The 20,860-nt window shown below is 44.6% G+C and overlaps 1 protein-coding gene across 1 annotated transcript in view; it reads left to right on the plus strand.

Moving 5' to 3' along the window:
- The window catches only part of TXNRD3 (thioredoxin reductase 3), a 74,444-nt gene that overhangs the window by 11,606 nt on the left and 41,978 nt on the right, over positions 1-20,860 (plus strand). Inside the window, exons 2-7 of the mRNA XM_049642254.1 lie at positions 67-509; positions 9,480-9,540; positions 10,807-10,916; positions 13,305-13,409; positions 13,865-13,937; positions 16,327-16,446. Of these exons, the coding sequence (XP_049498211.1) occupies positions 67-509; positions 9,480-9,540; positions 10,807-10,916; positions 13,305-13,409; positions 13,865-13,937; positions 16,327-16,446 (912 nt within the window). The remainder of the gene's footprint in view (positions 1-66; positions 510-9,479; positions 9,541-10,806; positions 10,917-13,304; positions 13,410-13,864; positions 13,938-16,326; positions 16,447-20,860) is intronic.

A 20,860-nucleotide genomic window follows, 5' to 3' on the forward strand; every position in this document is an offset into this window, starting at 1 on the left:
CGGCGCCGGGGGCGTGGCGGGGCCGGGGGCGTGGCGGGGCCGGGGGAGGGGGGGGGGAGGCGGTGCCGGGGGCGGGGCGGCGCCGGGGGCGGGGCGGCGCGAGCGGCGGTCAGGCTAACTTGTGGTCAGTCCGTGGCGTGGGCGGTGTTCACGGTTCCCCCTTTCCAGGCCCGGTTCTGGCGCCGCCGCCAGCCTCTCGGTCCCTGAGCAGGTCCGGCCAGGCCGGGAGCGACACCGAGGCCCTGGCGCAACCACCGCCACCACCGCCGCCGCGGGCGCAGACCTCGCCGGGGCCGGTGAAGGTGGGCACCGCCCCTAACCGTCGCCTGGGCAGCGTCCGCGGAGTGCTTGTGTCTTCGCCGCCGGGGCGCCGGGCCCGCCTGTCGTCTCCCGGCACCGGCCGCTCGTCTTCCGAGGCCCGCGAGGAGTTGCGGCGCCGCCTCTTGGGCCTAATCGAGGGTAACCGAGTGATGATCTTCAGCAAGAGTTACTGTCCGCACTGCACGCGGGTAGGCGGGGCGGGGGCGGGGCCGGCGGGTTGGGGGGTCGGGCCGGCTGGCTGCTGGGGGCGTGGGAGCTCGGGGGAAGCGGGGTCTCCCGGGGTCCAGACAGCTCATCCCTTCCGCGACCCTGCGGACAGAGCGCCAGCCGGTTCGGCCCTTGGACGCGAGCCGGGATGCCGCGCGCGGTCTCGGCGGTGGTGGTGACAGGCCCCGTGGCTTGGTCCCTTTGGCACCGCGGGAGAGACGGCCACGCGGCCGACCTCCTAGACTCCGGGCCTCGGAGTCAATACTTGTTCTCGGGACTCGGCCTGTGGAGCCTGACGTTGGCTTCTTTATCAAGAGCTTGTTTGGAGAGATAAAGGCATTTCCACAAACTTTTTGCTTGGTGAAAGGGTGGTGTGGGGAGAGGCCAGGACGTGGGAGTATACTAAAGCTGGATTCAGATCCCACTTCCTAACTGCGTGACCTTGACCAGGTTACAGAACCCCACCTAACCTTGGTTGTCACATCTTGTTAAACGAACGTAAGGAAGGGTGCGAGGATGGTACCAGGTGATGGGTAATTTCAGCGTCTTGCCCACTGCCTTAACTTTCGTTGGGCTAGCTGGGAATACAGCATTGTTTTTCTGGGCACATTTGTTTTTAGTGGAAAAATGACCCGTGTAGAAACGAACCCAAGTAAGAGAAACCCATCTGTACAAACAGGGACTTTCAGTACTTTGAACTGCATATTATCAAAAAGTTGAAATAATAATACATGGAATATGAAAAAACATAAACTATTAGGTTAGGTTTATCAAATTATAAGCTATGTTTTTCAGGTTTATTTTCAGGTTTACACTGCCTTATATTGTTTCATAAAACATGTACATCATGCATATACATCTTAAAGGATAATGAAACACTTGTGTTTTGGAAACCTTGGATGCCTCTTCCAATCCTTACTGCTAACCTTAAAAATAAAACTGCCCGCGGCGCCTGGGTGGCTCAGTTGGTTAATCCTCTGACTTCAGTTCAGGTTGTGATCTCGTGGTTTTCCAGTTCGAGCCCCGGGTTGGGCTCTACTGACAACTCAGAGCCTGGAGCCTGCTTCGGATTCTGTTTCCCTCTCTTTCTGCCCCTCCCCTGCTCATGCGCGCTATCGCTCGCGCGCTCTCTCTCTCTCTCTATCTCGTGCTCTCCCTGTCAAGAATAAACAGTAAACAAACAAACAAGAAAAAACATGGTCTTGGGCACCTGAGTGGCTCTGTCAGTTAAGCGTCCAACTTCAGCTCAGGTCATGATCTCACAGCTCCTGAGTTTGAGCCCCAAGTCTGGCTGACAGCTCAGAGCCTGGAGCCTGCTTCAGATTCTGTGTCTCCCTCTCTCTCTGACCCTCCCCCATTCATGCTCTGTCTCTCTCTGTCTCAAAAATAAATAAACGTTAAAAAAAATAATAAAAAAAAGAGCAGAATTACAGTCCAGGACAAGCAAACTACCATGAAACCACAGGCAAAATCATAGGCAAATCTGAACAGAGGAGAGGGCTGCTTTTTTATAGAGGAAGGGGGAGATTGGCAGGGCCATTGTAAACAAAAAGTCCTCTGGGGTAAACTGGGGGTTCCGAGCATGATGGCTTTTCACTGGCTGTACTGGCTAGGCTGTTCCCTGGGGCTGAGAAAGGCTTTCTTCTTTCTGCTGGGGTAGTGATAGTGACTGAGCAAGATCCTTCTCCTTCTTGTTGGGTGTGCAATTGATGGGGAGTGGTAGGGTGTGAGAGCTATCCCTCCTGAACCCCCCAACTACATTTTAGTGAGGTTTCCCTTTATTAACATACTCCTCCCTCCCCCTCCAGCCCACCCCCACTGGGGTTTACCACTGTCCAAAATTCCTTGCTTTGCTTTACAGTTTTCCCTAATACATGTATATCCTTAAATGATATTTTGTTGCATTTGGCTTGTTTTGGTACTTTATGAAAGTAGAAATCATACATATGTATTATTTTGCAGTTTTCCTCTCAGCAGTTATGTTTTAGAGATTCATGCGTGTTAGTATCTGCAGCTGTGGTTTGTTAATTTTCATATCTGTAATCCTTAGGATGAATCATACCACATTTTATTGATTGTGCTGTCTAGTATTTTGCTCTTGAAAACAGTACAGCTGTGCCTTTTCTTGCAAGTAAGCTATGTGCAAGTATGTAACACTTATCTTAGAGTAGGTATCTTGAAGCTGACCTTGCCTAAGTGACTCCAAGACGTTTTTCCAAGTGATTATACCGCTGGCAGTATATAACTGTTCCCCTTGTTCTAAGTTCTTGCCAACTGTTGAGACATTTAATGATCGCCATTCTGGCAGTTATGAAATGGTAGTTTTCTGTGGCTTTAATTTTCAATTTCCCCAATAAGGTAAACATCTTCTCATGTGTTTACAGGTCATTTGGGTTTCCTCTCTATGAAATTCACATCTCATGCTTATTTCTCTGTCAGGTGTTTATTTTTGTTCTGATTCGTAGCTGTTCTTTGTATATTTTGGGTGCTGATCCTTTGGATATATGTGTTGGCAGTCTTCCAGATTTGACTTTTCTTCTCATTCTGATTGTGAGATTTTTCAGCTAACTGAAATTTGCCAAGTTTAATGTAGTTGAGTCTGTCACTTCTTTTTCCTTTGTGCTTTTTGTATCATCTTTAAGAAACCTGTTTCTACCTCCAAGGTCATAAAGATACTCTCCTGTTTTAGCTCCTGAAAGTTTTGGAGCATGCTTCTGACACCTTCTCACACCTTTATTCTACCTGTACTTGATGCTGATGATGTGAGTGGAGATCCAGTTTGGTTTTTTTCTTTATGACTTACCAGATAATCACTGTTTCATTTATTGGAGAGTCCATCCTTTCTGTGCTACTTTGTTGTTGTTGTTGTTGTTTTAATGTTTATGTATCCTTGAGAGAGAGAGAGAGCCAGCATGAGAGGGGGAGAGGCAGAGAGAGAGACACACACAGAATCCGAAGCAGGTTCCAGGCTCTGAGCTGTCAGCACAGAGCCTGACACAGGGCTCGAAGTTGTGAACCGTGAGATCATGACCTGACTGAAGTCAGAGGCTTACCCAACTGAGCCACCCCGGCGTCCCCTTTCTGTGCTACTTTGAATGCTCACTCATCATGACCATCAGGTTCTTCTGTATGCATTGATCTGTTTCCAGGCGTTGCCTTCTATCTCTGCTCTTTTTAAGTTGTCCTTTGGAGCTTATAAAAGGGCCAAGTGATCAGAAAGGTACCTGTCCACTGTTGTATCACTGGGGCCTAGAATAGTGTCAGGCATGTAACGTGCATTGAATAAATAAATGGTCTTAGATCATTCTAGTCGAACCTTTGCTGATGAAGAAAATCTTAGGACAAATGATCCTGCATCCTGTGTTTGTCAACACTTCCAATAATGTGGCAACTAGTTTCAGTCCCATTACATAATTGTATAGCTCTGATTGTTAGTTTTTTTTAGAACTTGAGCCAATTGGGGCTCCTAGGTGGCTCAGTCCTTTGAGCTTCCGACTTCGGCTCAGGTCCTGATCTCATGGTTTGTGAGTTTCAGCCCCACTTTGGGCTCTGTGCTGACAGATCAGAGCCTGGAGCTGCTTCGGATTCTGTGTTTCCTTCTCTCTCTCTGCCCCTCCTCTGCTCATGCTCTGTCTCTCTCATAAAAAACATTAAAAAAATAAAAAAAAAAAAAGGAAATCTGCTTTTACTTGAATGATCGATCTTCTGGTATTTTCTCTCAGCGTTTTTCTTACCTGGCCAGGCAGCCCACTTTTTTTTTTTTTATTATTTTAAAAAATGTTTTATTTATTTTTGAGAGAGAGAGAGAGAGAGAGAGAGAGAGAGAGAACACAAGTGGGGGTGGGGCAGAGAGAGAGAGGGAGACACAGAATCTGAAGCAGGCTCCAGGCTCTGAGGTGTCAGCACAGAGCCTGACGCAGGGCTCGAACCCAGGAACCGTGAGATCATGACCTGAGCTGAAGTCGGACACAACTGACTGAGCCACCCAGGTGCCCCCAGCCCATTTTCTTTATGTACTCATATCATTTATCTGTATACTTGACCCTTCACTAATTTGATTGTACAAAAGTTTGACTATGAACCTTTGAAATGTATCACCCCAAATTGGACACCTTATTCAACATCTGTGTGGAATCAAGCAGAGAGGTTTCTTCCTTGATTGGGCCACTAATATTACTCAACAAGCATTATGGGAGCTTAGTGTTGTGGAAACACAAAAATGAGTAAACTGAGAACTCATAGTCCAATGAGCAGTAATCAGCCAGCTCTCCTGTCCTGCAAGAAGTGACTGAAAAAAAAAAAAAAAGGGAATGAGAGGCAAAGATAATCGCTTGTGTGGCGGATCGGAAAATTTTCAGGAAATTGTATGTAAGCTGTTTCTTGAGAGATACATTGGATATCTGTAGGTAAAAAAGAGCATCTAGCCAAAGAATTAGTATAAGCAAAAGTAGGAGATGCTGAAATGAAAATTAGTGTGTGGCTGAACGGAGCGGATATGATAGGAATCAGGAGAGTAAATTGGAAAATGGCTGGAAATTTACACTTAAAGTCATATGGAGGAGATCTTAAAATGCTCCTAGGTAAGTGTGGACTTGATGTGGGCAGAGTCATCTCAGTCTTTTGGGAAGAGGAGTGAAGAGGTCTGTGATTTGAAATCTGGCAATGGTATGAAGAGTAGACTGTGGAAACAGCTAGATGAGTGGAGACGTTACTGTTAGGATAATGGCCCAAACTACAGTGGAAAAAACGCCCTGATTTATTTATTTATTTATTTATTTTGAGAGAGAGAGAGAGAGAGAAAGAGAGCACGCACACACATGAGTGGTGGAGGGACAGAGAGAGAGGGAGAGAGAGAGAGAATCCCAACCAGGCTCCGCATTACCAGCTGGGAGCCGGACACAGGGCTCAAACTTACAACCTGTGAGATTACGGCCTGAGCTGAAGCCAAGAGTCAGATGCTTAACTGACCGAGCCACCTGGGTGCCCCACAGAAGCGCCCTGAGGTTTTAAACTTCTTCCCCAAATTAACTTTAAGCCATGTTTCCCCAGTCCTGAATCCATATGTTTGTGTGTTAAAATTTCATACATCCGTTGTCAGCTTTGTGGGGGGCAGTAACATATATATAACATAAATTTTACTGTTTTAACCATTACTGTGCAACCATCATCACTGCCATCTGTCCACAGAACCTGTTTCATCTTCCCCAGCTAAATTCTTCATTGCCTTTCCCATCGAGCCCCGGAAACCACCATTCTGTTTTCCTCTCCATGAATTGAACCACTCTAGTTGCCTCATATAAGTGACATCATGCAAGATATGCCCTCTTGTGACTCACTTATTTCACTGAGCACAGCATCCTCAAAGTTCCTCCACGTTGTAGCCTGAGAGAATTTCTTTCCTGAATAATCCATTATATGTATTCCTCCAGTGACGGATACTTGGGTCACTTCCACCTTTAGGCCATTGTGAATGTTGCTGTTGTTAACAGGGGTGTACAAATTGATGTTTGAGTCCCTCCTTTGAGTTCTTTTGGGTATATACGCAGAGATGGGAATTGCTGGATCGTGTATATGGTAGTTCAGTTTTTAATTTTTTGAGGAACTACCACGCTGTTTTCCGTAGTGGTCACACCATTTCACATTTCCACCAACAGTTTCCAGTTTCTCCAAATCCTTGCCAACACTTGTTATTTTCTGTTTTTTGTTTTGTTTTGTTTTTGTTTTGATAATAGTTATCCTAATGGGCACAAAGTGGCATCTCATTGTGGTTTTGATTTGCATTTCCCTGATGGCTATCTTTTTACGTCCTTATTGGCCATTTGATAATGGCTAATATCTTCTCTGGAGAAATGTCAATTCAAGTGCTGTGTCAAGTTTTTAAATTGAGTTATTTGTTGTTGTTGACTTTTAGGAGTTCTCTATATACTCTAGATGTGAATCCCTTACAAGGTGTGTGATTTGCAAGTGGAACTCAACAGTTTCCTCCGTTGATAGTGTCCTATGATGCACAAAAGTTTTTAATTTTCATGAGATCCAATTTGTCTGTTTTCTTTGTTCCCTGTGCCTCTGTCTCTGTCTCTGTTTCTCTCTCAAAAATAAATAAAACATTAAAAAAATGTTGTTTTAAAGTCTTTGTCAAGTAAATCTGAAGGCTGTATTTGTTCAGGATGTTTTTGGAGATTTGTATTTTCCTTTGAATGGGTCGTGTTCTTTTATTTCTTTGTATCCATATGATCTTTAGTTGAAAATTCAGCATAAAACAGCTACCTGTCATAGTCTTTGCAGACTGACTTCATGCTGGGGGAGAACTTCACTAATCAGTGCAGCATGAAGTCTTGCCATCTTTTTAGGCCTTTTCTGGACATTTGTCTTCCCTGGACCTGTCTGTGCTTTTCACACGTGGGGTCAATTTTCCTGTATACAAGGCTGTTTTGGTTTGGTTTTCTTAATGTTTATTTTTGATAGAGTGAGACAGAGCATGAGCAGGGGAGGGGCAGAGAGAGAGGGGGACACAGAATCCGAAGCAGTCTCCAGGCTCCGAGCTGTCAGCGTAGAGCCCGACATGGGGCTCAAATTCGTGAACCGTGAGATCATGACCTGAGTCGAAGTCAGATGCTCAACTGACTGGGCCACCCAGGCGCCCCTATACAGGGCTGTTTTGAAGTATGTTAGCCCCTGGGTGGCCCATTCAGTTAAGCATTCAACTCTTGATTTCAGCTCAGGTCGTGAACTCACTGTGAGTTCGAGCCCCATGTCAGGCTCTGCACTGACAGTATGGAGCCTTTTTGGGATTCTCTCTCTCTACCCCTTTCCTTCTTGCTTGTGTGTGGGTGCACGCTCTCTCTTTCTCCCTTTCTCTCTCTCGCTGTCTTTCAAAATACATAAATACACTTAAAAAAAAATCTTTAAGGTGTGTGAAATTCCTCAAGAATCTTTCCCCTACTTCTACTTGGGACCTTAGCTGTTATCTTGTAGTCTCCTGCCTGTAATTTCTTGCCCCCAATTGTCTGCAGATTTGTAGTCCATTTTCAGTTTTCGTGAGTGACCCCCACTGCTCCTCATGGCTTCCACTAGCCTAAGATCCCAGCCACTTTGACCATCTGAACTCTGAGTTAGGCATCACAGAGACCGATCCCTAAAGCAGCCCTTGAGTTAGAACATGCACAGTTGGGCTGTGTGCTCTCCCCATTTTGTGGAACGGACCTGGGGCCCAGGCTGCTGCTCACCTCTTATTGTGCCTTGAAACATCAAGGAGTGGGTGACTTACGGGCCATTAAAAATGCCGCAGGATTTTCTGCCATTTTAAATTCGGTGTTTTCTTCATTGGGCATACACTTCATTGCTGTAGATCTTTGACCCGTTTCCTATTAAGTTATCTTACTTTAAGATTGTTGAACTTCTTGGATATGTAGATTACTGTTTTTTATCAAATTGGGGACATTTTTAGACATGTCTTCAAAAAACTTCCTTCTTCTTTCTTTTTTTCTCATATTCACCCTGTGTATGTTGGTGTGCTCAGTTTCTCTGACATGTTTCTCTGACACTATCCATTTTTCCCCCCTTCTTTTTTCTCTGTGGTTTCAGGTTGCACAATCTCTATTGATGTATCCTCCAGTATGCTAATTATTTTCTTTTGCCAGTTTAAATCTATGTTGAGGCACGCCAGTGAACTTTTTTTTTAATGTTTATTTATTTTGAGAGAGAGAGAAAGAGTGTGAGAGAAAAAGGGCCGAGAGAGGGGAGGACAGAAGATCCGAAGCAGGCTCTTTGCTGACAGTGGATAGTCTGACACGGGGCTTGAACTCACGAACAGTCAGATCATGACCTGAGCCGAAGCCTTGTCCACGCTCTTGTCCAGTGAGGTCTGGGCCCCTTTGCAGGGGTAGTTTTTGAAGCCTATTTGTGACTCATTCTGACCCTAGAGGGGCTATTGGCCAAAGCTTCTTGGCTTTCTTTGGTAAACTTGCTGGCTTGCAAATTGTCTGTTACTCTCAGGAAGCTACCAGCCTTCTCCTTTTTTCTTACCACCAGAATCATCATTGTTTTCAAGAGTGCCTTTAGACTTTGACCTCCCTGCCACCCCCCTCCCCCCCGCCCCAGTCTATTTCAAATAAAGTCCTTTCTTTTGGATAGAGCTTTGGCCTCTCTGATCTTAGGTTACCTCTTCCCCTGGGCAAAATCTCTGAGACCTTGCTCCAGACCTAGGGGTGGGACAGCGACTTGATTCTCTTGGCATGACAACCCTGCTTTATGAGCGGGGTTCTGGGTGCGGACTATAGCCTCTGGTCTTGTTGGCTTACCTCTCCCAGCCCGAATCCTTGCTGTACAGTATTTTTGGCCGGGGGTAGAGCCTTTGATCTGTGAGTGGGGGCTGGGTGAAAGAAGGGAGGAATGGAGCCCCTGTGTCGTTAGCCACACTCTCCACGAATGGTGGCTTTTGCCACTCCGAGCGGTGGGGAGACTAAGAAGTGCCAGTGGCCTGCCCCTTCTGGTGCCAGGGATTTCAGGGATTAGGGAGCCTCATTTTCTTGTTCACACTTGAAATAGAGCTTCTATCTAGCTGACCTAGGAGCAGGGGCGGGAGGGTGCGGGTCATGACTCTGATCTACCAGAGTTGCTTGACTAAATGCTTCATTTGCTGTGTGCCCTTAGGACAATTCCCAGAGACTTTAAATGATTGTTTCTTTAGTAGTTTTCACCAGTTGTGGGTGTTTCACCAGGGAGCGGTTCTGCCAAGCTCCCAGTGCCTCTGTCCCGGAAGTGGAACGTCTGGGCTTTCTCTGGAGGGCTGAGGGTGGGAAGGGTGTTAAGTGACGGTGAAAAGGGGACCTTAAAATACTACTTTGACTGCGATTAGGTAACTGGACATCTACTTCGAACACCTGTATGCCATATTTTGTAGCTCTGTTGAATCTTCTTGAGTGTAAAACCCAGGTACATTTTTGTTACAGGTTAAAGAAATGTTTTCTTCTTTGGGCGTTCAGTGTAGTATCTTGGAACTTGATCAAGTTGGTAAGTAGGATGGGTAGTGTATACTTTTGTTTGTAATAAACATCAACAAGACTAACTACCTGCCGTTTGCTTTGTTCAGTTCAATTTACTCTTGTCTCTTTGGGTTAGGTGAGCCGTCTTTGTCTACATTCAACCATGCAGAAAATAGAACACTACACGACAAATAATTGGGTGTAGATTTTTTTTTAATGTTTATTTATTTTTGAGAGAGAGAGAGACAGAGCGTGAGCAGGGGAGGGGCAGAGAGAGAGGCAGTCACAAATCCGAAGCAGGCTTCAGGCTCTGAGCTGTCAGCACAGAGCCTGACATGGGTCTCGAACTCACAAAGTGAGATCATGACCTGAGCTGAAGTTGGACGCTTAAACGACTGAGCCACCCAGGCGCCCCTAGTTTTTTTTATTTATATGCTTTTCATATTTGAGGGAAGGGAGCAGGAGGAAGATGTATAAACGGCTAACCTTGAAACCCTTCAAGGCATGTCATAAGTATCTGCCAACTTTCTGGCAAAATAGATTAAGCTGTTATAAATGAAAAGAAACTACCCTTACTTCCTGATTGTATTAGCCATGAGGGGAAACACAGGAACTTTTCAGCTTTACGCTTTTGAATTCTTGTCATCTCTCATCCATCCAGCTAATATTAACTGAGCACTTTACACATGTGGTCTGCAAGGGTGGGAACCAGGGTGGTGAACTGAAAACAGTTTGGTTTCTGCCTCCACCAGACTTCACCAACTCCTCTTAGCCATGTCTCCTTAACAAGTGAGATGTTCCTGAATCTTTGAGACTTTTCTACGGCGTATACCAAATAGGGGAGTCAGAGGTAGTCGTGGCCTTGTTTTATTTTTCGGGGTGGAGGATACACTTGGACTGTGGGTCATAAAGATTTTTCACATGCAATTATAGGAAGTATTTTCTGAGTTATTACAGTTGAAGCAGATTATATCTTGATATTTGCTCTTTAAAGAGGATTCTTACCTATTTGTCTTGGCATGGCCATTGAATAATGCATCAAAATCTAATTTAGAAGGATTTGTTTTAAATGAATTTATAGATTTGCCTTTATTCTTTGTTTCCTTTGAAAATACATGGGTGTTTCCTCTTCTTGAGTCATCATTTTGTGAAGTTATATAATATATAAATATGTAAATACTGACCTTTTATGGCTGTGTGCATGTGAGCGTTTGGTGTTGTAACACTTCTGTTCAACTCCCCAAAGTTTGGAACCCTTTCAATGTTTTTACATATTTAAGTTTTTATTCTTCAGATGATGGGGCCAATGTTCAAGAAGTGCTGTCAGAAATCACTAATCAGAGAACTGTGCCCAATATTTTTGTGAATAAAGTGCATATGGGTGGATGCGATCGAACTTTCCAGGTAATAATAGTATTATATGTTTTTAATGCTGTTTCTTCAAAGTTTGTTTTCACATTTATTCAAAAGGGGTGAGAATGGCTTTTAGGAGTCTATTCATTTGTCTTTTGGAAGTTGTAAAATGGAAAAGCGTGTAAGAGAGTTCTCAGATCATCTTGAAAGTAGTGATAGATGAGATTGCTGTTTCTTTTTTTTCATTTTTGTTTTAATGTTTATTTTAGAGAGAGAGAGAGAGCGAGTGGGAGAGGGTCAAAGAGAGAGGGAGACACAGAATCCAAAGCAGGCTCCAGGCTCCGAGCTGTCAGCACAGAGCCTGATGCGGGGCTAGAACCCACAAACTGTGAGATAATGACCTGAGCTGAAGTCTGGCACTTAACCGACTGAGCCACCCTGGCCCCCCAGATTGCTGTTTCTTTTTAAGTTAGATCCTTATTCTATAACTGCTTACTTTTATTAAAATCCTGTTCCCTTATAGTTTTTATGTATGTATGTAAGTGGTAGTAGTCAGTGATTAAATACTTCTATTTCAGATTGTAACTTAAAATTACATTTTCTTGGGAAAATAGATTGTCTGCATTGTATGTTAATCTATGATCAGCATTGTTATCTATTAACAACCTGCTTCATTAGTCCCAGAAGCCATCACCCAGTTCCCATGGAAGTATGTACCTTAATTTAGAGATCCCTAAACACCTACCGGAGTGCTGGTCTTGCCACTTGTAACCTGGAGAAGATGTCAGAAGATGAATCTGGAACGTAGAGTTCTCAATTACACTTAAAAAAAATTTTTTTTTACTGTTTATTTTTGAGAGAGAGAGAGAGAGAGAGCAACAGAGCATGAACAGGGAAGGTTTGGAGAGGAGACACAGAATCTGAAGCAGGACCCAGGCTCTGAGCTGTCAGCACAGAGCCTGACACAGGGCTCGAACTCACAAACTGTGAGATCATGACCTGAGCCAAAGTCAGAGGCTTAACCGACTGAGCCACCCAGGCGCCCCATCAATTCCATTTCTTATGAAAGGAGCTGCCTTGCATGGCTGATGCTTAGGATTCACAGTTTCCTAAGGGCAGCTTGAAGTCAGGAGGCCAGAGGAGTCCTTCTTAGAATGTGCCAAAATGTCCCCCTCCAGGGACACCCATCCTTCGGGGGCCGTGTGGCCCGCGCTGAGTCCCATCGTTAAGTAGCTTTTCCACTGTGCTTCCCAGGATGAGCTGGTGCCACCTGGTGTGCCTAAAGCCAGCGTTGTGGATGGAGCTCCCATCTTCACATAAAGAAAACTGTTGTTACCTCACACATTGAACGTCTAACCTCACCCAAGCTACTACTTTTTTTTTTTTAATGTGTACTTATTTTGAGAAAGAGGGAGAGAAAGAGTGCAAGCAGGGGAGGGGCAGACAGGGAGGGAGACACAGAATCGGAAGCAGGTTCCAGGCTCTGAGCTGTCAGACAGAGCCCGACGCGGGGCTTGAACCCACGAACTGGGAGGTCATGACCTGAGCCGAAGTCAGTCGCTTAACTGGCTGAGCCACCCACGCACCCCTTGCCCAAGCTACTTTGCTCAAAAGGCAGGCCAAGCAAGCAAGAGACATTGTGCAAGAGCCAGCCTTTGTGACCACTGTTGAAAGAAAAAGCAAAATTTTGTGTTGTATAGGAAGGTTACTAAGAAGCTGCAAAATTTAGGTCAAATCATGAGAAACCAGGTAAAAATGTAAAGTGTATATCCTGCTGATGATGCAGAAGAGTTTCAAAATAAAGCCTACCACAGGTGAACAGAACATAGAGGATTTTGAAAAATGATGCTTGGCTATTTTATATTTTACTGTACTGGGTTATGATTTTGATGGTTAGACCAAGGAACATGACCTCATCTCACAAAAAGCCATGACCTGTGGGTTATTTGACACATGTCTAGATGTCAGGTGATAATGAACAAAAAATGTATGCACTTGGCATACATTCTATCTAGTTGAACCCTATTTGAATACCATCTAGATAAATTTATAATTCAAAGTTAGATAAATTAGAGACTGTTTCTTGTGCTTTTTAAAAATTTACTATGTAATTTACATCCAAATTAACATATAGTGCACCAATGATTTCAGGAGTAGATTCCCTAAGCCCCTTACCCATTTAGCCCCTCCCCCCTCCCACAAGCCCTCCAGCAGCCCTCTGTTTGTTCTCCATATTTAAGAGTCTCATGTTTTGTCCCCCTCCCTGTTTTTATATTTTTGCTCCCCTTCCCTTATGTTCATCTGTTTTGTATCTTAAAGTCCAATTAGAGACTGTTTCTAAGAGTTTTAGAAAAGCAATCCATGCTGATTAAACATAGGGTACAAAGAAACAGATTTTTAAAAGGTCATGCCATACTCTCTCCTTTGATTACACTGTAGGCACATCAGAGTGGTTTGTTACAGAAGCTCCTTCAGGAAGACTCAACATATGATTATGACCTCATTGTCATTGGGGGCGGTTCTGGTGGCCTTGCGTGTGCTCAGGTATGAAAATAATGAAACTCAGAGATGATTTTCCTGGAGATTGCCATAAGCACTTCTTCCCCTACTTTATTTATTTATTTTTTTTAACATTTATTTATTTTTGAGACAGAGAGAGACAGAGCATGAACGGGGGAGGGTCAGAGGGAGAGGGAGACACAGAATCTGAAATAGGCTCCAGGCTCTGAGCAGTCAGCACAGAGCCCGACGCAGGGCTCGAACCCACGGACTGCGAGATCATGACCTGAGCCGAAGTCGGACGCTTAACCGACTGAGCCACCCAGGGGCCCCCTTCCCCTGCTTTAGAAAAGCCAATTTTGACATTACAGTCCAAGCTTTTACTGTGATAATAAAAAGTAAAGGCTGTGTTCTTACATAGTCTTTTCCTTTCGGGGAGAGAAAAATTGGGGGATTGTCAGGAAAATGACGAGACCTTTATCTGTACCTTTTTCTTGTAGGAAGCTGCCATCTTGGGAAAGAAAGTTATGGTGCTAGACTTTGTGGTCCCGTCACCTCAGGGCACGTCCTGGGGTAAGCACTCTTGCCTTGTCGTTGTGACTTGTTTTCTGCTGTTTCCATACATCTTTGGCTTTCTTCAATCTAGTTAATCCTCATAACAGTCTCAAGAGGTACAACCGGCCTGTTTCATAGGTGAGGCAGGTGACTCTCGGTCAGGTTGAATAACTCATCTAAGATCTCATAGTTAACATGTGGTGATTGGGAGAGGGAACACAAAAATCACTAAGGAACATTTTGCAAAAAGAAAGAATTCCATGGTTCCAATATTCCAACACTCGTGCTGTAATAATTCTTGCACACCTGTGCTAACGTTTTCACTTAGTCGCAGTCACCGTGTATTTATACCATGTGGTGCTGACCTAAGCTTGCCTTAACACTGGTCTGTGTTTCTGTGTCAATTTCATAGCTGCTCTCCTAGCGGCAGGATGGTCAGTCCGGTTAGTGTGTGTGTGTGTGTGTGTGTGTGTGTGTGTGTGTGATTGTCCAGGTCACTTAGTAAAGTGCACGTTGGGCTTCCAGCTAAAGATGAGAACGTTCATCTTCATAGAACACACAGATTCTGTGTTGGATATTTTCCGTTCATGTGTCAGATCCATTCTCTGTGTCTCTACCCTGCTCTGTGCCCCAGAAGGCTGGCGAATTGGCAGCCTTGTCCCCTGGCTCAGCCAGTTAGTGGTCATGGGAGGAGAACAGAAGGAGGAAGTTGAAGGTCTTCATTCCCTGACTCCGTCCCTGCTGGTCCCTCCCTGGTGGTCGCTGCAGATGTATGGAAGGCCACCTCCCCTTTCACGGCTGCCCCTCTGTGGGCTGTGCCACGTGCTCAGTGTGCTTGCCCCTTCATGTGGGGTTGGTGCTGGTCCGCTGTTCTGTCCCTCTTCACTCTTCGTGCCCACACCCCTGTAATCATTTCTCTATAAACTCTCCTCTGTTTCCCAGCTTGAGGGTGTCATCCGTTTCCTGCCAGAACCCTGACAAAATGTGAATGGGGCGCCTGGGTGGCTCAGTCGGTTAAGCATCCGACTTCGGCTCAGGTCATTATCTCACGGTTCGTGGGTTCGAGTCCCATGTCGGGCTCTGTGCTGACCCCTCAGAGCCTTGAGCCTGCTTCAGATTCTGTGTCTCCCTCTCTCTCTGCCCCTACCCCGCTTGCACGCACTCTCTCTCTCTTTCTCTCTCTCTCAAAAATAAACATTAAAAAAAATATTTTTTAAATGTGAAAATCGTGTTTACAATTCAAATGTACTCAAAAATTTTAGCCTAGAATTTCATACAGTAAAGCTAATCTGTCTTGATTTTCCTTGTAACATGTGGATGTTAAAAAATGTGTGTGTGTACCTGGCTTTTTTTTTCTCCCTGTCTCCTCCTGCCCTCTTCCCTCTTTCTCTCCTGTCCAGAAATGTCCTACTTCTCTTGATGACCAGAAGAGAGACTGTGATCAAAGACAGAATTTTCTGATTCGTGCCCTGCACTGGAGCACTCCCGCATGGCCTGTTTTGTTCCGTTCAAGATTCAGAGTAGTGTCACCGGGGAGCTTGCAGTGGACCTAATGTTAGCTCAGAGAAGGAGTCAGACTTCCAGAGAATAAGGGCTGGAAGCTGGGGTTCCAACCCTCGGTCTGGTATCCATCTAATTAATCTAATACAGCTCTGATCCATTTAGGGGTCAGATTCAAAGGAAAGTTTTAGATTCTCTCCCCAGAAGACTATTCATATGTATATTTGTATTTTTAAAATTTTTTTTGATGTTTATTTTTTGAGAGAGAAAGAGAAACAGGGTACGAGCAGGGTGGGGGACAGAGAGAGAGGGAGACACAGAATCTGAAGCAAGATCTAGGCTCTGAGCTGTCAGCACAGAGCCCAATGCGGGGCTCGAACTCATGGACCATGAGATCATGACCCGAGCCGAAGTCAGATGCTTAATCAACTAAGCCACCCAGGCGCCCCTGTACATTTGTATTTTTGCTCATCCCTGGTCTCCTTCATAGACTCAGTTAAAAAGTTTGAGTTAATCATGTGCATGTTTTTTTTTTTTAATGTTTATTTATTTTTGAAGGAGAGAGAGAGACAGAGACAGAGAGTGAGCTGGGAAGGGGTAGAGAGAGAGGGAGACACAGAATCCAAAGCGGGCTTCAGGCTCTGAGCTGTCAGCACAGAGCCCGATGCAGGGCTCGAACTCATGAGTCTTGAGATCATGACCTGAGCCTAAATCAGACACTTAACCAACTGAGCCACACAGGCGCCCCAATCATGTGTATGTTTTTGTGGGGTGTGAGGTTGGCCCTATAACCATCTGAGTGTGTCATTTCCACGTTTCAACAACACCTGCTCCGTACATATGTAAAACCACACACATGCCGACACAGACACAGAGGAAACATTAAAACAGTTCTTTTCTTTCTTAGGTCTTGGCGGCACTTGTGTGAATGTGGGCTGTGTTCCTAAGAAATTGATGCATCAAGCTGCCCTTTTGGGGCAGGCATTAAATGACTCCAGGAAATTTGGCTGGGAGTATGGTCAACAAGGTGGGTAATAGTATATAAAAATTTGGATTGGGAGAAAAGAAGACAGAATGCGTTTTTTTCTTTTTTTAATGTTTATTTTTGAGAGAGAGAATAAGCAGGGGAGGGGCAGAGAGAGCGAGACACAGAATCCGAAGCAGGCTCTGAGCTGTCAGGACAGAGTCCAATGCGGGGCTCAAACCCATGAACCATGAGATCATGACCCGAGCTGAAGTCGGATGCCTAACTGATGAGCCATCCAGGTCCCCTGATAGAATGAGTTTCTTAGAGAAAGGCTTGTGATTTATATTACTGTAGTTGAGTCTGAAATTCATTTAATGAACACTTGTTAGGACCCCGCTTTGGCACAGGGGCGTCAGGGGTGGTTGCTTTAAGCCTGGCCCTGCTGTCAGGGGCCTTGGTGCGTAGGGAGGGATTGTGACAGGTACAGCCATCTCAGACCCTTTGCAGAACATGAGAGAGAATAATTGCTATTTTCAGATTTCCTTTAGGTATAAAGAGAATAGAACAGCCAGGGTCATTGTTTGAATTTTATCCATTATTGTGATAACATTTTCTACTTTACCAGTGGTTATATATGTCTTTGGTTAATGAAAGATGGAAACCAAATTCGTGCGATAAATACTTACGGGGTAGGCTCTGAGGATACAGATATGAGAAAATACGGCTCCTTGCCCTTAAGCAGACCACAGTCTGTTGGAAGAGAAGAGAAGAGAAGCGATTCCATGCACTGTAATTCATGGTGAGGTTTTGAGCATTACCTTCAGGGGCACTTAAGGTAGCCTCAAGGCCTCAAGAGTCCGAGGTGGAGGAGGTGACCCTTGAGCTGCATCTTGAGGGCCACAGAGAAGCGGGTCGTTGAAGGTAGGGAGCAGCTTGCTCTGAACTGCCGAGCTGTGAGAAAACACGGAGTACTTGGCGGATAAATGAATGGCTGGCGTGGAGAATGGGGGAGGGATGCTGGCAGAAATGAGGTTACAGGGAAGCAGTTGTGAAGGCTCTTCAGTGCCATCTGAAGGAGTGAGGATTGACTCCAAAGGTAGTAAGAGAGCCATCGAGTGTCTGTAGGAGAGGAACCTGAACCACAGTTTGGATTCTGGATCCCTCTGGTGGCACTAGGGAATTTAGCAGGCTGGAGGTGGGGGGTGGGGGGCAGGTCCAAAGACATGGAGGTGAGGTGGGATGCTGTTGCCTAACCCAGAGGAGAATATGAGGTGGATCTCGAGGATTTAAGGCCTGGAATTGACAGGCTAGGAGTGCATCGGTGATTTTGTCGCTTTAGAATAACAAATATGGAATTAAAAAAAATTTCAAGGATTTGTCTGTCTCCCCAGAGATTTTGAACTGAAGAAATGTGTGCATGAGCGTGTCCTTGCAGGTAATTCTGCCAGGCCCCCCAGGTCACAGGTTGGGTAGAGGGTGAAGGAGAGGAAGGAATCCAGGAAGAGGGACTGGGTGACAATGTAGTGTATTGGCTGAGCTGGAAAACACGGGCAAATGTGAGTTAGTGGCCAGGTGTGGTTGGAGTTCAGCACAATGAGTTGTGGCTGGACAGACTCTTCACGGACAGATTTCCCCAGATGCTCAGCTCCACGGAGAGCTTTCGGTCCAGTTCCAGGGCCAACTGGTTGTAGATAAAATGAGGTGTCTGCATTTGATAGTTTAGCCACGGGGTCGTCTTCACCTTCAAGTTTCCTGCTCCCTGAATTCTGCATCTTGTGTGGATTGTCCACCTTGGGCTGCTGTGGAACATACTGGTGGAGTTCGCTATCTGGGGACAATTTGTGCTTGAGCGAGGTCTGGGCAGGGCCTGGGTTTGCCACCCACACTGTAGGTGGCGGTTCAAGTCTTAGGAATTGCTGAGAGGGGCCAGGGAAACCCTCTGGGTGGAAAAGAACAGAAGACAGAGACAGGATCCTGATAAGGAGTGGGCGAGGAAGACGAGGAAAACTAGGAGAGGTGTGTCATTGGAAGCCAGGAGACCCTAGATTTTTAAGGGAAGACTCCAGGCATGGGGAGTCTCAGCCAAGAACGAAGTGGAGGGAAATGCTGCAGAAAAGGCCAAATGAGTTGGAATAGGGTTTGAATTAGGTACATTTTAGATTTACAGTTAGATAGTTACTTGGGTAATCATGGCCAAGTGGGGAGAAAACACCAAACACCCTGAGATGGAGAAAGGCCATGAAGGATGGAACTGTGCAGGTGGCCTGTGATGGGGACAGCCGGGCAGGGCTGTGTGCAGGCGACACGCCAAGGCAGGGTTCCCCACGAGCTGAGAACTTCTTGGTGTGTCAGCCCTGTCCGTGCACACTGCCCTGCATTGCTGGGACTCTGCACTTTCAGGAAGGGACAGCGGGGCAGATGTTTATGCCACTTTACCCCCCTAAAGGGCCAGATTATGTCCCTGAACTCATCTAAGGGCTTAATATTCCTAGTTTCCTGGAGTGAGTAAAATCTTGTATTAGATTCCTCAAAGTTCCACATACAGAATGTTTCTAAGTTAATTTCAAGGTGCTACACTAAGAAATACCTAACCAGCCATCACATGGAATTTAGAGCTTAGTTTTTAGGCATAGGCTCCATGGAATGGCCAAGACAAGTCATAGATTAAGGGGTAAGAGAAAGGAAATGAAAACATGCTGAAATCTTGGTCTGGGAGAATGTTCTAGATGCTTTCATTCTTGATGTTGGCAGAGAAATATGGATTAAACTAAATTTAAAATGTATACATAATTTCCAGATCAGAAATTGAATATAGAACTTCCAAGAAAAAGGGAACAGGAAAATGTACAAAGAAACAGCATGAAACTCACTTAAAACAAACAAAAAACAACTCAGAAAGCAAGATGGCAGACATAAGGGCAGTCTTCTACATATTAGAATAAAGCTAAATGAGTCAGCATCTCAAGTTGCATGGACAGAACTCATCCATGTGCTTTTGCAGGACACACAGCTAAAACAAAAAGAGATAATTGTTGAGAATATAGGAATTTAAAAATTTTAAATGGCAAATTTAAATTTTCCAATTTAAAATTGATGGGAAATTTGTAAATAGGTGGGAAAAGATATATCAGGGAAATGAAAACCAAAGCAATACCAGATAGGGAGACTGTACAAGGCAACACACACACACACACACACACACACACACACAGGAATTAATGAGTTAATACCCTCCCCAAAATAGAATCAATGAAAAACACCAACAATATATTTGAAAATGCAAATGAGTAGGTAGACCTTTGGCAAATCCAATCAGGGGAATAGGAGAGAGAATTCATACAACTATGTAACATTAGGTGTGAGAAAAGAAATACAACTACAGGAAGAGAAGAGAGAAAACAAATTCAATATACAAATTAGTGGTAAGCATATTAAATATCTCGATGAAAGGGAGTGTATTCTAAGAAAATATAGATGACCAGAATTGACTTGAATTATCAGAGAAAACATTGCCTGAGGACAATTCATTCTCCCAAGAGACCACAGATTCACATGTAAATTTCCTCAACTCTTCAAGGAACATTTTTTCTGTATTCAAACTATTCTTGAGCTTAGGAAAAAATAGAAGGGTTCACTTTTTTTTTTTTTTTTTAACTGACATAACAGTGGTACAAAAAGATAGTGTAAAAATAGAAAGCTGTAGGCCACGGAGGTACCAAATTTCTAGAAAAAGCATTAGCAAATCCTCTCCAGCAGTGACTAAAGGGATACACTGTGACTTCTGACGGTTCGTTCTGGAGACACAAGAGTGAGTCATTAGGAAACCATAGTAGGGATGCTAAAACCCACATGATGACCTGGATTCCAGCTCTGTTACGGCCCAAAATAAATAAATAAATAAATAAATAAATGCCTGTCATTAAACTAAGCAAAGAAATGGACACTTGCTTTACATGATGAAGAAAAGTCAGATGTAAATATTTGATGGAGGGGCACCTGGGTAGCTAAGTTGGTTAAGCATCCGACTCTTGATTTTGGCTCAGGTCATGATCTCAAAGTTCATGGGATCGAGCCTCACTTCAGTCTCTGCACTGACAGTGCAGCACGGAGCCTGCTTGGGTTTCTCTCTCTCTGTCTCAAATAAATTAAAAAATTAAAATAAATATTTGGTGGAGAAGAGCTTGAGGCATTTACATTAAAGTCAATAATTAGGGCAGCCCACTTCCACTACTGATATCTGCATTGTTCTGGGGCTTCTGGCCAGTGCACAAAAAGGAAGAACAGGAAAGAAAAAGTACATACTTGAGAAAGAGGAAGAAAAAGAGAGTGTAAACCTGTCATGTATGTATATCCGCAGTTATATACACGATCGTATACGAGATACCTAGAATATATGAGAGATCGAACTAAAGAATGTTAGAATTAATAAGAGCTGTATGGAACTGTTGAATCACTAAATTGTACACATGAAACT

Source organism: Panthera uncia, chromosome A2, assembly GCF_023721935.1.
Source record: "Panthera uncia isolate 11264 chromosome A2, Puncia_PCG_1.0, whole genome shotgun sequence".
Lineage (NCBI taxonomy): Eukaryota > Metazoa > Chordata > Mammalia > Carnivora > Felidae > Panthera > Panthera uncia.